We start from the raw sequence: 17,130 nt of genomic DNA, 5'->3' as shown, positions 1-17,130 counted from the left end.
CAAGGGCCAGGGATTTAGCTCAGTGGCACCGCACCTGCCTCACACATGCAAGGTCCTGAGTTTCATCCCCAGTACCAAAAAAAAAGAAAGAAATCCAAGACAGCCAGGCATGGCGGCACACGCCTGTAATCTCAGGACTCTGGGATCTTGAGGCAGGAGAATCACAAGTTCAAGCCCAGTCTGGGTAATTTAAAGACTTAGACCCTATCTCAAAAAATAAAAAGGGCTGGAGATGTAGCTCAGTGTGAAGACGCTGGGTTCTACCCACAGTACCACAGTACCAAATGAAAAGGAAAGACATTCAAGAGGAAGGGTGAGCAGGTGCAGAGCCTGGAGGTGGACAGGGTCGCTTCCCTTGTGCGGGTCGGCGGCCTTAGCATGTGTGTCTCTCTGGTTTCAGTGTCGCCTTTGCTGTCCACTCTGCCTTTCCTCCTTCCTCTCCCTGCTCTCAGAGATGTTGCAGACCGTGGCCAGCTCACCCCTTTTGTTTCAGGTCTCTCTGGTGAATGAAAGATTCTGGCTCACCCTCCTTGGTCAGGCACTGAGACTCTCACCCTTCCACCTCTCCCCCTGCCCCGCACCCCAATAACGTTTGGTTACCCTATCTTCTAGGTAGGCGCTGAACATCCCTGGATTCTGCTCTTGTTCCTGTTCCTCTCCCTTCTCCTCCCCAGCCTCCCACTTCCCTGCTGAACTAGCTCTGTCCACAAAGATGGCATTTGTATCCAGAGACAGTCCCCAGCATTTTCCAAAATCTACTTTTCAAACACACCCTCAAGTATAGTTTCTTTCTAGTCTTCACTCTTGCCCTCCTCGCCCTCCAAATCAGTGTTCTTCTGCCTTGTGAATATCTGAGAACCCAGGAGGGAGTTGCCTGCTTCCTGCTCAGAACAGGAGATTTGACTGGGCAAGAAAGGTCTCTGTCTGCCTCAAAGGTTCTGGTCAGTTCAGAAAAATTCTCTGAGAAGCCAAAAGGAAGCCCATGACTTCAAGCTGACCTGCACCTAGCCCATGCCCTGGCAACCTCTGCTCTCCAGTCTGCCTGTCCAGTCTCCCAAGGTGGTGTTTGTTTGCTTTTGGCAGAAATGCCTGGGAACCAAGAGACCCCTTTTCCTGGTGGCTTGACCTCCCACTCTAAGAATAACAGCCTCGGGCAGCCTATCTGGAAGTCCCTCTGCAAAGGGGCATGGCTGGGAAGGAGGGGGGTTAAGGGAGCTAGACAGAGCCAGGAGGAAATAGAAAAGCTTGGCCGTTTTGAGTAAAAACTAAAAGAGAGTTGGCAGTATTCGAGGGAGCTGAGGAGAGGCCTGGGAACTTCTTGGAGGAAACTGCTTTCCCACTCCCCCACCAACCTCTAGATTTCCATCTCCATGAGCTCAGAGAACAGGAAATGGTGGCCCTGCTGCATAAGTGTAGCCAACCCTATCTTGTCCCCATTGTGAAACATTGCCCCCAAACACAGGGACAAATGTCCTTTCAGAAAACTCTGCAGTACCAGGTCCTTTCTGCTCCACTCAGGGGGAACATGCCTGTCTTGTTGCTGGGGTTTCCTGAACTATAGCTCTCTCGGCCCCTACACCTCCCAGGGAAGCAAATGGTCCAGACCCGAGAACCTCTTGTGCTCTTCGTAATGCATCTGCCCATCCGGGAGGCCTGGGACCCTCTGGGGCACCTGGAGCCTGTTCCTTGTTTGGCCAGTGTACAAGTACCTAAAAAAGTCTTTCATGACCATGCATCCCTTTCCTTCTCCAACTACGATCTATAAAACCTGTAGCTACTGGAAAAATTGGTGAAGGCAGGACACTGGTCTTCGCTTCCTTTTCTAGAATCTCCCCTCCGTGGCTCTCATGCCTTCATTTCCTTTGGAAGAAGCCAGTGTCCCCATTCCCCTTTTCAGCCTAGTCCTGTCAAACCGGTGTCCAGGAAAGTCTTTGAAAACTTCACTCACTTTGAGTGGCATTTGCATTTCAGTGGCGCCTTCATCAAAATGATGATGTGGAGCAAGAGCCCCAGAAGGTGCTTACCAGACACCACCAACAGCACCACCTAGAGCCAGGCAGGCCACGACCAGACCGAGAGTGACCTTGACCCTGCCTCCTTTCAGTCAGGAAAGCCCTTACCAGGGCAGAACTGGCCTGGGCATGCCGGGACGTGACTAGCATAGGAGCAGGAGTTGGCCTGCTTCCATCTGCACAGAGCACAGCTTACTATAGATGCTGTTCTCATCAGCAGTCCTTTGCTTATCTATGAGCTCAGAACACCTGGCCACCCTTTTGGCCCACACTAATCGCTGCAGTTTGGGGGCCTTTTCCATTCCCAGTGTCACCCATAGGACCACAGCCTGGCACCTGTAAGGAGACGCAGCCCCCTGATGTTTCCATTCAAACTGGGGGTGTAGGGTCTGCTGGGATGTTGACTAAAAGAGACCCTAGCCACGTCCCTGCACCGCTGTGACTTGCAGGCCCTGCTGCTCCCACCCACTCTTGCCCCTTCTAGGAAGTAGAAGGGGCCTCTGGAAGGAGGGTGGAGAGGAGGGATGGAGCTGCAGGATGGAGATCACATGACCAGAGGGAGGTGGGGCAGTGAGACTGGCCTGGCCACCTCCCTGCTGGTCCCTTCCCTCCTGGGCTCCCAGGCTCCTGAGCAGAGCACGGTCACGTCACGAGGAACTCCCAACAGCACGACACAGAGGTGCCTGGACAGTGATTCTGAGGGTGGCATTGCTCTGTTCTTGTCTGTCTAATAATCCTTTTCAATCCCCGTCCTGCCTGCCCCTCCCTTATGTAGGGTTACTTTAGTGATCCCTGGAATGTTTTTGACTTCCTCATCGTGATTGGGAGCATAATTGATGTCATTCTCAGTGAGACTAATGTGAGTATTACTCTGCCCTCCCCAGGAAACCTCCTCCTTCCACCTCCTTTGCTTCCTCTGTTCCTCTCTCTTTCTCACTCTCTCTTTACCTCTTTTATGTTTGGTTTTTTAATTTCCTGTTTGACCCGCCTCCAGTCATGCTTTTTATTGAACCTGCCGTCGTCTTGTGGGGAAAAAAAGTGGGAGTTTGTCCTCCTTTTTTTCCACTTGTCCCAGCTCTACCCAGATGCACTGGGCCCAAGAGCATGGAGCTGAGTGGAGGGAGCAGGCGGTGCAGTCGGAGGCGCCACCCGGCCTCCCTCCCAGGTGGCCACAAGCCCGAGTCACCCTGGAACTAACACAGCTTTTGTCAGGCCTCTCCACCCTGCGAAAACCAGGTTGCCCAGGTTTGAGCCGCCAGAACTATAGAGTGGTAAGAGAGTATTTAATATGCCCACGTAACCTCTTTCTTTTCTCATTTTTTTCTCTTCTCTCCTTTCTTTCATGCCTTTTTTTTTTCATTTTCCCTCTTCCCTTTTGTTTTGTTTTTCTCCTTTGTTATTGGTTTTTTTTCCCCCTCTTCTCTCTCTCTTTTCCTCGGCTTTTCTGCCCCATGCAGCACTATTTCTGTGATGCATGGAATACATTTGACGCCTTGATTGTTGTGGGTAGCATTGTTGATATAGCAATCACCGAGGTAAACGTAAGTACATGGCGTCTGTGACCTAACTGTCCGTGCCTGCTCTAACATCCATTTGTCTCTCCCTCGTTTATTTTTGGCCTTCATTTTTATTTTCTCCTGCCCACCTCCTGATTTTTAATTTCATTTCTTGTTTGTTAAAGTTGGTTTAAAGAAATTTTTTGTTGCTTTGTTTTGAGGTGGTTTTTTTTCTTATTCTTTTTGGTTTGTTTGTTTTAACTTTCGGAACGCATTAGGACTTCCCTTTCCTTTTGAGTGTTGATTGCTGCATCTTTTTCTCTCTCCCTTACAATCAGCCTGGCATGACTCACACTGTATAGGAGGATGCAGCTCTGAGAATTACAGAGTGAGAAAATGAAGGGTTTTCTACAAACTCTGTGCAGCTTCAGGGGCTGGGACTCACACTTCTTCTAACCCCCACTTTTACCTCCATACTCCGTCCTCTCTCCCTCTGCCCTTCCATCCCCATAACACCTTGGGAAGGCGCTCCATGGGGAACAGCCCTGGTAGAGGCTGGGACTTTGCCTGCATCGGCAGCCATAGCCTTCCCTCTCCCAAGGAGCACCCGACTATCTCCATGTTGGATGGACTCTGTTTCAGTTTAACAGCAGCAGCCCATGTGGGGAGCCTACCCGTTTCAGGCCATTTGGGAGAGGAGAACCAATCATGTCCAAATGCTTGCTTGTACCCTTTCCTCCAGGAAAACTAAAGAGCCAGGTGGTTGGTTAATCTCCTGAGAACTCCCAGGCTCTTCTCCCATTTGCTTCGGAAGCAGGCTCCATGTGAATGCCTCACTCCCACAAGAACCCACTGCAGAGAACAGACAGTGCACCTGCCTCATCCCGCTCTCCGAAGCACCCCCTTTCCCAGCCCTGCCCTGGCCCCCTGGCCTCAGACAGAGCCCAGCCCCCAGACACAGGCCTTCTGCATCCTTCACCTCCCAAGAGCTGCCTCCTCCTATACAGTTCCTACCAGTTCCTGCACATGGCTTTTGTTACCTGGCATGTTTAATCTTCTCTCTTTATCTATAGGCAAGCCTTCTTGCAGTTAGTCTTTAACATTTGTTGTTTAATTTTTGTCATTATTTTTCCTTAATTAAGAGACTTGATAATGTTTGCATAAACCTTTGATGCATTGACTCATTGGATAATAGCACGGAACAGACGCTTTAGGGTTTTGATCTAAGCCCCCCCATCTCCCCCAAGCACGCTTACCCTGTCCTGGTCAGTTGAACTGATGCGTTATCTTATCAGCCAGACCCCTCCCCCTCCCTTGAGAAGCCCGTCTTCTCCCCTTCCACCAGTGGATTTTGGAAGGGGGCTGTTACATTTTGCAGACATTCCCACCCATAGCCTCTCATCCCCTCCCCGCTCACCTTACAGCTTCAGATTTAGTTGCCCCTCTGTTGCCAAGAACTGTGAGTTGTCTTTGTCTCAAGGGTGTGTGTGTGTGTGTGTGTGTGTGTGTGTGTGTGTACTCTGCCTTGACTTTTTCCAGTAAATACTCAGATCATTGAAAAAAACAACATTTCCTACAAATGCACTGACCTCCTCCCTTCCTGAATGGATTCCCAGTTTTGAAGGCTGGATGAGCCCTAAGTTGTGTCCCTGGTGCCCTTACAGCCCATGAGTTTAGAGACCAGAGTCTGTCCTTGGAGCTCCTGCCCTGAGTGGTCTACACTGTGGGAACCATGCAGATAGCACACGTGGGATGCAGACAGCAGCACAGGTCAGTACAGAGATCCATACAGAGGGACTCTAAGCCCATGCCAGGGAGACACAGGAAGGGCTGAAAGCTGCTGCCTGGGATAGCAAAGAGGACTCACTGTGGTCTAGGGCTCCTTTGTGCTCCTTTTTTCTTGATAAAGCCCACAGCATTCACCTGCCGTGTTATCTCAGATTGTTCCTGTTGTCAAAAAGAAAGGTGTGTGTACACACACACACACACACACACACATACACACACACACAGAGACACTATGACTAAGATATATGGTGAATGTTTAAATTTAAAACTTTTATTACAGTAAAAGATACATTGCCATTAATCCCCCTCAAAAAATTGTGTTCAAGCATCTCCCTCACTTTCAACACACTTATCCCATGGCTGAAGAAGTTTCCTCACTTTCTGAAGAAGTTCTGGAAGTCCTCTTTCATGAGTGTCTTTATGAGGTGTGAATGCTCCTGCCCAGTGCTAGCCAACAAAAGGCAGGCTCACAACAGCATTCTCATGATCCTCATCTTCCTTGCTCACTGTGTTTAGCACAGTACTACTTCTGGCTCTTCCCCAAAGTCAAAATGACCATGAAAGGTAAACTTTTTGAATCAACTTGGGACACAGGGCAACCAGGACAATGCACTAAGAGCACTAAAGTGCACTAAAGTCCTCAAGAAAGAGGACTCAGAACTGCTTCAGAAAGTGGCAAGAAGGACTGAGTTCGATCCCCGGTACCAAAAAAAACAAAAAAAGAAAGTGGCAAGAATGAGTAGACAAGTGTGTTTAAAGCAAGGGACTGGGGGAACGAATGGCAATCTGCCTTTTAATTTACACATTCACCGTATTTTTCAATCTCTCTCGTGTGTGTATGCACACACACACACACACACACACACACACACACACATATATATGTTCTAGGATATAAAATTGCTATTAGGAGGGCTGGGGATTTAGCTTAGTGGCTCCGCCACCTGTCTTGCAAGCTCAAGATCCCAAATTCAATCCCAGGTAACAACAACAAAAAGAATTGCTATAGGAAAAACGGCTATGTTGGGAGGAAGATGGGAGCCTGAAACCACCCAGCAGCCTCTTGCATTTGTACAACGGCTTCTTTTTTACAATTCACTGTTGAATATATCTCACTTAACTCTTAACTATCCTGTGAATTTGACAGCCAAAACAATCTCACCCCTAAGTTCCTGGTGCTAAAGGTAATGATGAAGAGATTAAGAATCTTTCTGGCCCCAAAGCTGAAGTGCAGGCTCCCTGGGGTGGTGGGTTCATCTAGACTTAGGTCAGAGTTCCTCCCAGTCCTAACCCCTGGTGTACTTTGATAAACATACAGATCTCACACATCACCATCTGGGCTACTCCTACCACCTAATACTTACTCCAAGTTTACTTTCTGTAATTCGTAGTTTAAGTGGGATTTAACCATAAAAGTGGGATTTTTTTTCTGAGTAAAAAAATCATTTGTCAGCCCATCCTTTGCATTCTGTAGCACGTCTGAGACACACTTCTCTCCTGCACATTGAGGAGCTTGGGTGTTTAAAGTCTCATGAAGAATTAATTGTCTGGAAGGAAGATGGCAAGGTGTCTGTGATCAGGAGCCAGAGTGGGTGTCTGGAGGCCCAGCACTTATTCTCCTGGACTTTTCTCTCCCACACAACCAGTGGCTTCTGAGCAAGTAGAACAAACAGAATGCCACCCAAAAATAAGGACTGGGCTTGAAGTTAGAAAACTGGAGAATTATTCAGTCTTACTTCTTCTGATACCCAAATGCCCTAAGACTGAACTTTCACTTCTGTCAAAGGAAAATGACACTTACACCAGTGGCTTTTGAAGCTTTCATTAGAGCATCTATTTAAAAGCTCTGTGTATGCCAGATATAGTGACACACACCTGTAAACCCAGCTACTTTGGAGGCTGAGGCAGGAAGATTGCAAGTTTAAGGCCAGCCCGGGCTACATATGAGATCTTATCTCAAAATAAAATTGAAAAGAGGGCTGGAAGTGTGCCCCAGGGGGAGAGCAAGGAGAGGCCTTGCCTAGCATGCAAGAGGCGCTGTTTTCAATCCTCAGTACTGCAAAAGAAAGTTTTAACAAAATAAAAGCTCTCAGTAAACTGCAGTATGGTGGAAGGGTAAAGGCATTGGCTCCCAAACAAATGACATCATCTGCCGCCGGGCTCATTTGGAGAGCCCGGTCTCTAACAAGACTGCCTCTTCAGTCGAATTACAGTTTAGCACTGACAGACATGTTAGAGCCATTGTTTCCAGGTGTGGTTGACTCACAGAGATGGCCAGGCCAGAGCTGGATCAGAGCAGCACAGGCTGCTGACCACTGCCCACGGTGCCAGAGCCTCAGTCGGCCTGCACCGCCTGCACGGTTCTGACACCCTGCACTCAAGTAGTCTGTAATGTTGTGATTGGCAAGTTGTGTGAGCAACGCCTCCTCCGCCCTTAAGCTTCTGCCTTTGCCTTTGGGAGCAGTTTATGGAGAGCTCCAGGATTTTCTTCCCAGGCGTGTGCGATCCTTCAGAAAACTGCATCCCTGAGTGGCAGCGTTTACTAGACATGCTATCATCACAAAACATGGATTCTCAGACATGTTCTAAATTCAGAAGGAATCCACACTTAGCTTCAGTGGAATCCAAGAGGGCTTTTCCGCTTTGACTCTTTAACCCTAAATTAATCAACTCCCATTCCCCTCCCCAGGTGCCTCTTCATCCTAACAACCCTCCAAATACTCCCCACATTTAAGCTCATCTTCCTGCCTGCCCTGCCTTCCCCTCTTGGGAAGCCAGTTTCCCCACTAATCTCAGAAGTCATCGTCCAGTCCTTCTGCAGTGTTTATGACCTCTCCTTCTATGTGGCAGGCAGTGTTTTAGGTACCTGGGATACACAGGAAGTCAAGACACGAGATCCTGCCCTCATGGGCTTGCATTCTAGACAGGAATAAACACACAGTGAGCAGTGAGTAAGAGAATAAGGAGATCATACAGTATGTTAGGAGATAATAAGTATTCTGGGAAAAAGAACAGTGCCAGGTCAGAGAAAGCAAGCACTGTTTTCAATGAGACGGGTTTTTGTAAGGAAGTGACATTTGAACAAAGGAGAGATATAAAGGAAGTGAAGAGTTATCCAGGCAGATATGTGACAAGGGAACTTTTAAGGCAGAGGGGTGACCAGTATAGCCAGTATAGACTGAACAAAGTGGGCAGAAGAGTGGCTCGGAGAGGCAATAGGGACCAGGCTTGAGGTTTTACTCGGAACAAGAAGGAAATGCACTGTTGGGTTGGGCCAGAGGTATCACGTGATGAGACTCAGGTTCTTGAGGCCTACTCTGGACATCTATAGCAGTCGAGGGTGGGAATCAGAAGACCATCCAGAAGGTGGATGTGGTGATCCAGGTGGGAGATGGTAGGAGCCTGGGACTGTGTGGGAGTAATAGAATCACGGTGGAAAATGGCCAGATTCTGGATCTCTTTTGAAAGCAGAACGGCATTTCCCGGCACAGCGGGTGTGGGCGTGGGAGGACAGACACTCAGTGTGACTGCGGTTCTGGCCAAGCAATGGCAGGAAGAGTCAGGGTGAGTTGGGGAGGGGTGAGGCAGAGCGTGTTTGGAGGAGGCACAGCAGGAGCTCAGCGGGGATGGTCGGTAGCCCTGGAGCAGAGGTGGCAGGTAGGCTCCTGGACGCACCAATCCGAAGTCCCAGCTGAGCACCATCAGCGCGTGGATGGCATGCACAGCATGGCACTGAGGAGTGGAGTGTGCCAGGGGATAGAGGAAGGTGGAGGTGCAGTGGCCCGGGCCAAGGGCCTCCAGCATGAAGAGGCAGGGACCCTCTGTGCCCAGAGCTACTTCCTGCTTAATTTCTGTTCACTCTGAATCTACAGAGTTACATCCTCTGAACAACTGATGGATGCCACCAGAGTGCCACCCTCAGCTAAGTTAAACTGAGGTTTAGCGCCCACCTTGTCTAGCTAAGTTAAATTGCTCTTCAGTGGCTAAGACCCAGGCCACTGCCCTTTCCCTCCCTGACGCATCACCTTGTTCTGAATCCTGCTGCTCTCCCTCCGTGCACTCTGTGAGGCCAGAGTGCACGTCACAGTGCTCCAAAGAAGGTTCTGGGTTTCTTGGGTCCAAAACCATATGTTCCAGAGAGAACCTCTGTGCTTGCTCATGCAAGTTACTATGGCATCAAAACTGCTCCCCAGTATCCTACCCCGGAGTCAGTTTGAAGGTGTGGGCCATCAAACTTCCTGAACAACCTTCTTCATTGTCCTCTCAAGTATTCGGAGCAACAGAAAGTACTGAGGGGCCTGGATTCTTGCATTATGCATATAGAGACATATTCTCAAACTATGAATTGAGAAGCCCTGGTTACGTTTACAATACGGGCATGGTGAAGTTGGGTGACTTAGAGCAGTTAACCCCATTCTCTGGGCCTCAGATTCCTGGAATGCAGTGAGAGTTGGGATGCGGACAGGTAGCTAGCAGTCCATGATTCTGAGGTGAGTATTTGCCGACAGCTGGAGGTAAAGGTTTCCTTTCTCCTTGCCTTGAGGGACTGGGCCCTTGGCTTTGGTGTGGCTCATGCAAGCATGCAGGGAGAAGGGACAGGACAGCCAGCATCAGTGAGAACCACAGGCACAGAGCCAGTGTGAGGGGAAGCACACTGGTGCTAGGGAGCTTCCAGGCCATCAGAGGAGGAAATGATGGAGGATTAATGTAGGTGCCAAGCATCGGTCCCCGGAAGTGACCAAAGCTGGAAAGTACAGCTGTGTAATGACAGTACTGGCTAGGACCTTGGCTGAATAGGAGGAAGGAGAAAGAGAGGAGGAAAAGGAGAACGTGAGACCTAGTCTCTGATCAGAGAACTTATGTCAGGCACTGTGTCAAGGACATTACATACATAATGGACTAAACGCTCAGGGGACTGACTGACATGAGGAAACTGAGGCACAGACCGGATGAATAATCTGCCCAAGTCACACTGCTAATGGGTGGAAATCCTGGGATCCAAAGCCGTTTCTGTCAGAGAATTGACTCTTGCATCTCCTCAGAGCCCAGTGGCTAAATCTCTGAGCCGAGCTGGCTACAGCACGGCATGGCCAACAGGCAAGGAATGATGGTCCCTGATGTACAGAAGTCCTCACCCAGTGCCCTCTCAGAGTTGACTAAACTTAACCTCCCGGTGGCTGCTGGTGCTGCCGGTGCTGCCCCAAGGGTGGCCAGGGTGCCCTTGGAATGCTCAGACAGGAAGCAGTCAGAGACTCTCATCCAGCTACGTCAGCAGGCCTGCGGACAAAGGCCAAGGAGGCAGCAGGCAGTACGTTCTCCCCTTACCTGGTTGGCATCTGCAACCTGAGGAAGAGAATGAGGGAGGCAGGAACAGGACAGGGCAGGCTGGGGCTCGGCCACAGGAAGTGTGCAGGGACAGACATGCCAGGGTCATGGCCCCAGACCTCCCTTCCCTGCATCCCTGACACCACTCTGCCAGGCCCAACTTCCAATAATTCATTGTCCCTCACTGGCTCCCCATAAGCACAACCACGCCAGCTGGCTCCTGCCCTGGCTTCGTGTCCTGCAGTGGTGGAAGAAAGGCAGTCAGCTCTGAGTCAGAGACAAGGCTGCGTGCTGCACATCCGCCCCCTCGGGTGACTCAGAACTCAGCCTTCACAGCAGCCTCTCCCTCAGCCTCCAGGCTGCAGTGCTACGTGGGCCAGCAGGCCCTGCTCTCTGAGCCTTCTCTGTGGCCCAGACCACCGGTCCCTGCCTTGTCGTAGCAGGAAAGGGCAGTTAGGATGAGACGATGCGGCTAAGCAGGGCTCTCCGGGGCTCTCAGGTGGATAACCATGGAAAAGGTGGTCAGAAAGTGGACTCGGCCCAGAGCAGTAGGGTGGGTGAGATTCTGGAACCCATTTAGCCCAGGCTGTGCCCATGTGCAGCTCAGTGGGCATCAAGTACCAACCACGGGACAGACCCAGGGGAGCATTCACTAGGTGAGGCTGCGGAAGGCCAGAGCCAGGGAACAGCTTGCTTGTTTTCATAGCTTTTTCATAGCAAGGCCAACCCGGAACCCAGGCCCTGATCCCCCAACCTGTCTGTTCAGTAGAGGGCTCAGATGGGTGCTGTTGCCAGTGGTTGGTGTGGCCTGAGCTAGTTCTGAGGGAGACAGGTTAAGTGAAGTTCAGTGATCTCAGGACAGCTGGGTGGGACACATCTACATCTCCTTTTCCCTGCTGGACCCCCCCTGTTGCCTTTTGGGGCTTCCTTCCAGCTCCTGACCACTTTGAGCACCACTCTTGACTCCTTCAGCAAACAAATATCACCAAGATGTCTTGCTCCAAAATGCAAATGTTCCCATGCAGTAATTCATACTAAGATGACAGTGACTTCGTAAACGATCCTTCCAGAAAAAGTAACGCTCAACCCAAAGGTTGAATATTTAATGCATCCAAGGTCAGACCTGAGCTATAGAACACCAGAGTGGGAAGGATATTTTTGTGTGGGCGCTTCCCGTCTTCCACCCTTCTAGGGGCCCACCAAGGTATTTTTCCAGTCTGCTTAGAAGAAAGCTGGCCCTTTGTGGACCTAGCAGTCCCACACTCAGTCCTAAAAAAGGCACCAGTCATCTGAGCATCAGCAGTGCAGGTGGAAATGGAGATGCCTGGGAGCCCCAGACTCTCTGGAGCAAAGCGTGCTGTGCAGGGCGCCATCACGGGGCACTGTGAGGTCAGACGCAGTAGGAGGACAGAGAGACAAGCTGATCAAGGCCAGGGACAGAACGTTTGCCCGAAAGCTGCTGCCTTGAGAAGTACCCTGCAGATGACCCGAGAGGTCCGTGGGAACCTGCTGTTTGTGGACACCCTGATTTGGGGGTCTTAATTCACCCATCCTCAATGACCCGAGTGTCCTGACATAGACTCCGCGTCAAGGCTCCCTGGCCCTCTGCCCTCTGCCAAGGCTGCTTCATTTCTGATCTCCCTGACTTCCTTTCCCCTCTATTCTCATCCTTTTGACCCACACGTAGCCCTCTCCTCTCCCCTAAAACAGAAGACTGAACAGACACAGTGACACATGGCCCTTGGTGGGGCCAGATGGCCCTCTGTCCCTCGCCGGTGCCTGTCATTCCATCCTCACAGGCTCAGCCAGCCACGGTCAGTGTGTTTGCCAGAAACCCTCCAAGCAAGAGAACATTCCTTGAGCTAGGATGAGGAGGGTGTACTGTGGACATGGTTAAAAATGCCCACAGGAGTAGGTCATGGCACCCCAAGCCTGTAGTGCCAGCATTCAGGAGGCTGAGGCAGGAAGATCTTAGGAGTTCAAGAAGACCAGCCTGAGCTACATAGTGAGACCCTGTCTGTCAACGGGGTCTTCAACAAAACAAGAAGAGCAACAACAAAATGCCTACCGCATTTCCAAAAGTGTAGCCACTTCTGTTAACACTCATTTACCCCCATACTTAGTACCCCCACCCTGAGAATCGCCTGTCTTTGTTGTGTTCTTACTGAATCTGTGTCTCCTTGCTTTGCTGTACTTTTTTTTTTCTGGTACTGGGGATCGAACTCGGGTCCTTGCGCTTGCAAGGCAGGCAGTGGAACCACTGAGCTAAATCCCCGGCCCTGCTTTGCTGTACTTTTTCACCAGGGAGCAAACTCAGGACCTTGCGCTTGTGAGGCAGGCAGCGGCACCACTGAGCTAAATCCCCAGGCTGCTTTGCCTTCCTCCTCTGCCCTTCCGTCCTCTCCTCCTCCCTCTCGCTGGCTCCCACTCCGTCTCTGGGTCTCGGGATTCTGTGCTGTGAACACTGCCGACAAGCTGATTTGCTTCATTGATTCTTCGTGGGCTTGTTTGTTTGTGTGTCTGAATGACTGGACACCGGCTGTCCTGCTCAGGGGAACGTGAAAGCGTGCTGGCCGTTTTGTAACTAGTCTTGTGCAGTGTGTGTTTCTGGCAGGTAATGGCACCTGGGGGGGCCACAGGTTGCAGATGCGTAACAGAATGAATCCTGAGGCTTAAACCACTGCCAGCTGCCTGAGCTGGTCACTGTGCAGCTAGTCACACAAGCAAGTCACACCTGGCCATCTTCCACCACTTAGCACAAAAAGACGGAGCATAAGGGACAGCCAGGAAGCAGCAACCCTGACCCCTGCACTCGATACCTCGCCATCAGCTCCCTTGGGCCCAGAGACTCCCCTTGAGGGGAGGGGTGAAGGGACATTGCAACTGCATGGCAGTCACTACAGAAGTACAAGAAGGTTGCTTCTCCTAGCTAAAATTTCAGTCTGGAGAAGCAGGGCTTTTCGGCATGCTGGCCGTGGGGCTGGTAGGGGCTGCTCTTTCTACTCCTAGCTCTTCCATCTTCAGGCTTTGCCCTCACCTGCTCCCTGCCCTTTTCCATCCAGGCTTTTTACCTGGGTGTCCTCTGGCTGCAAGGATCCATTTCAGTCGCAACACTCACCAGAGCCAAAATGGGAGTTCTGCTTAAAAGCTGCTTTTGACTACCTGTATGTCCTCTTCACTTGCTCTTAGTGAGCATATCACTGACATCTGACCTCTGCTTCTGTATATCCCAGTTGACTCGTGTGTGTATAAACTTTGCATCGCTCTTAGCAAGTAGCCGATTCATTGAACTTTATAAGGTCTACAGCTTACAAGAGCTTTTGCTTTAACCTCATTAAAATTGCTCCCCCTGTTGCCATCTGTAGTGCTTCAGGGGCCTTCCACAGCGAGAAGCCCCCACCTGAGGTACTGGGATGTGCAGTTCTCCTCGTTGAAAGAGGAAATAAAAGGATAACGAGAACCTCTACATCCAAAATGCACACCTGCTGGCTCCTGGCCATGAACTTGGGGTCCAGAGTCTCTAGATGCCCTTGACTCCTGCCATTCCCAGTTCTCTGGCACTGCCATGACCTCCACTGTCACAGCAGAGCCCCAGTCCCCCCAACTCCTGTCCCAACAGGACCAACTCTCCTGTCTTGCAGGTCAGACCGAGATAAGGCTGCAGACAGTAAAAGCAGAGAAGTAGAGTTTGGTGGGAGCTGGACCCAAACCTTTGGAATGGAATCTATGCCAGATTCTTCTGCTAAGTTCTTGACAAAAGATTTAAGATTAAACAAAAGGGCAACAGACAACTGCGGCAGAACAGACTGTAAAGATTCACATATTCCCACAATGCTGCTTTGACCCCTGCTTCAGAGAGACATGGGTCGCTGGGTCCCTGCTGTCACAGCCACTGTCCTGAGGCAGCCCTTGGAGTGAGGCAGCCCTGTCCTGCGTGGTCAAGAGCCACCCTTCCCGGAGCAGTATCTGGAGGTCCTCTGCCTCTTCATTCTCCAGAAAGACAGTGCAGTAGGACAACTGGGAGGCAGTCTATGGATTCTCACACCATCTTGGGAAGATTCTCCCCACCCCGCCCCGGGTGCCCTCTCTGTTGGCTCTGATATTCCCCCAAGCCCATTCCTCAGCCTCCTCCGTGTGGTCTTCAGCCCCCCCAGAAAAGGGATAGTGAGTAATTCCAAAAACAGAAGATTTTATCCTGTCAGATAATATTTCTGATTTGACTCTGAACTTGATTCCAGACAAGATCTCCTGCTAGCAATCCAGTTCCATTCCTATCATCACTGCCAGCTATGCTCTAAGTGTTCTAAAGCATGGCCATTGTCTTCAGCTTTCTATTTGCCCATAGCCTGGAAACACTAGCCCACCTCTGCCTGAGATATGAAAGAATAACCTTATTTCATTTATGCTAATTGCACAAACAAATTAAATTAATTGCCCCAATAGCTCAAAATCTTTGAAAATTATCAAATTCTTATAAAACAGCTGAAAGAATTGGCTGCTGAAAAAATTACACAGTGCCAACCATTAGTAGAGACAGCGCTGGACTAAAAACCAGCCATGTGCTGGGTTCAGAAAGAGTTCTGCTGGCTCCCACAAAAGGGGTGGTGGGAAGGGTCTGCAGGCATACAAGCCAGGTCTCCAGGGAGTCTCACAGCCTTTCTGCCCAGGAAGAGCACAAGTGGAGAAACTATAAAGCCATCCAGAAGAACAAGGGGGACAGCAGGAGGGGGCTAGAGATTGATGCAGCAGTATTTCAGGCTGTAGAGGAATTCAGAATGTGGATCTAAAGCAGAACTCATGCTCAGTGCTCCAAGCAGAGGGGCACATGGCCAGAGGTGCTCAGTGGCAGATGCCAAAGCTCCAGCCAGAGGGCACCAGACTCACTTGGCCACGTAGGGTCACCTGGGCACTATCCCGCTGGGCTGCCGTGTCTCGGTGATTGCTTTCTGATATCATTACGGTGATTGATTTTGGAGGCCAGAGGTCTTGTGAGCAGTTTATGTGAGATGTTAAAGGCAACCCTGCTCCAGTGAGTCAGAAGTGTGCTCTGAACACTACGGCTGTTGAGGTTCAAGAAAAAGTGAGCGTGTGAGTCTGGACTCTTTGGGTGAGGCACTCTGGCAAGTTGTCATTGCCTGGTCTGCGAACTCAGCACAGATGGCAGGGAGCAGTAATCCTCCCTCTGTCTGCTGCCGACAGCTCCTCCCAGCTTCTTGGGAGACTCATCACAAGGACTTTCAGAGTACTAGATATTATTGAAAATAATAAAATAGAAACAAGATGATTAGACCTAAAGCCAAGTATTGAAGTAAAAGAAAATGATTTAAGTAGATGAGATCTTAATGGGAGCTATTAAAACCATCAAGAGAAAAGATAGCTAAGACAAACGTTTAAACATCCCAAAGAAGGATTCTGAATAGTTGAGGTAAAATAAAAGTTTGGTTTTGTTTAAAGGCCAGAGGTGGATTTGGTTGGGCCAGGACCCAGTGAGTTCCCTGACTTGTCTCCATGTTGGTCCCATGCAGATGACCTTCCTGCATTTGCCCAGGGTTCTTAGAAGTAATGGGCAGCTCTGATAATTTTCAGAGTGGAGCTGAGAGAAGTAACAGCCAGGCCCCCTGGGAGCTCTGCCTGACATTATGTGTAGTGCAGATGACTTGCCGCTGGCCCTCCCATCCCCAAGCTCGGCAGATTCCCAGACAGAACTGAGTTCGATAACACAGGGGCAAGAGCAATGGACCAGCCGGAGGGCAGGAAAGTGACCATCATAGGGAACTATCACACACCAATGGAAAGGAGGTTTGGATGCTTTGACAAGAAACTTTTTGTGTGAGTGAGTGTGCGTGTGTGTGTGTGTGTGTGTGTGTGTGTGTGTGTGTTTATGTTCAATATCATCATTCCCACCAAAGCCTGGGGACCCTACCCCTCCAGGCATGTGGATTGACCTGGCAGCTGATACTCCTCAGGAAGCAGAAACTGAAATCTAGACTGTTTCCTGTAGATGACTAGAGAAGAGTCCCTTTCCCTGTCTTCCCTCACCTCACCCCATATCTCCACCGTTCCTCAAGAAAGAACATCAAACTTTCTATGAGAATTTCTTTTTAAAGAATTTGCTAAAAAACTTGTTACCAAAGAAATGTTTTCAGGCTGGAAGCAAATGTCAAGTTGTGCACATTTTCGTCCTTCAAGCATTCCATTACGTGTTTCCTTGTTTGTACCTTAAAACGGAAATACAAGGGTAACCGTTTGAAAGTGGAGAGTAAAAGCAAAGTGACAGCTTGTAGAAAGAGTTAAGGGTGCCAGCACTCAGGATCAGCCAGGGGCTGCGCTCCGTGTGCTGCGGACCCCAGCAGCAGGTTGTCTTCCCAGAGACAGGCACAAGGACCCGGGAGAGGGTCAGCCCTAGGGTGCCCGCCTGAGCTCCTGCCCCGAAGTGGGTTCGTAGTCACACAAAGACAACAACTTCTTAGGGTGTTGATAAGGTCCTAAATGTTGTTCAGGGCTTTCAA

General features: G+C 50.1%; 1 protein-coding gene across 50 annotated transcripts in view; it reads left to right on the top strand.

Moving 5' to 3' along the window:
- Cacna1c (calcium voltage-gated channel subunit alpha1 C) overlaps positions 1-17,130 on the top strand; it is a 733,897-nt gene that overhangs the window by 666,355 nt on the left and 50,412 nt on the right. For 24 of the 50 annotated variants that reach the window (XM_087182459.1, XM_087182482.1, XM_087182545.1 and 21 more), the window contains 2 exons: positions 2,788-2,871; positions 3,470-3,553. In XM_087182459.1, coding sequence (XP_087038585.1) covers positions 2,788-2,871; positions 3,470-3,553 — 168 coding nt within the window. The remainder of the gene's footprint in view (positions 1-2,787; positions 2,872-3,469; positions 3,554-17,130) is intronic. The other 26 variants (XM_087182535.1, XM_087182524.1, XM_087182566.1 and 23 more) reach the window with 4 other exon arrangements.

Source organism: Heterocephalus glaber, unplaced genomic scaffold, assembly GCF_053883595.1.
Source record: "Heterocephalus glaber isolate CG9 unplaced genomic scaffold, H.glaber_assembly_v1.0 deba00000281, whole genome shotgun sequence".
NCBI classification, from domain to species: domain Eukaryota; kingdom Metazoa; phylum Chordata; class Mammalia; order Rodentia; family Bathyergidae; genus Heterocephalus; species Heterocephalus glaber.
Note: the sequence above shows the minus strand (reverse complement) of the source record. Positions and strands in the feature narration are given on the sequence as shown.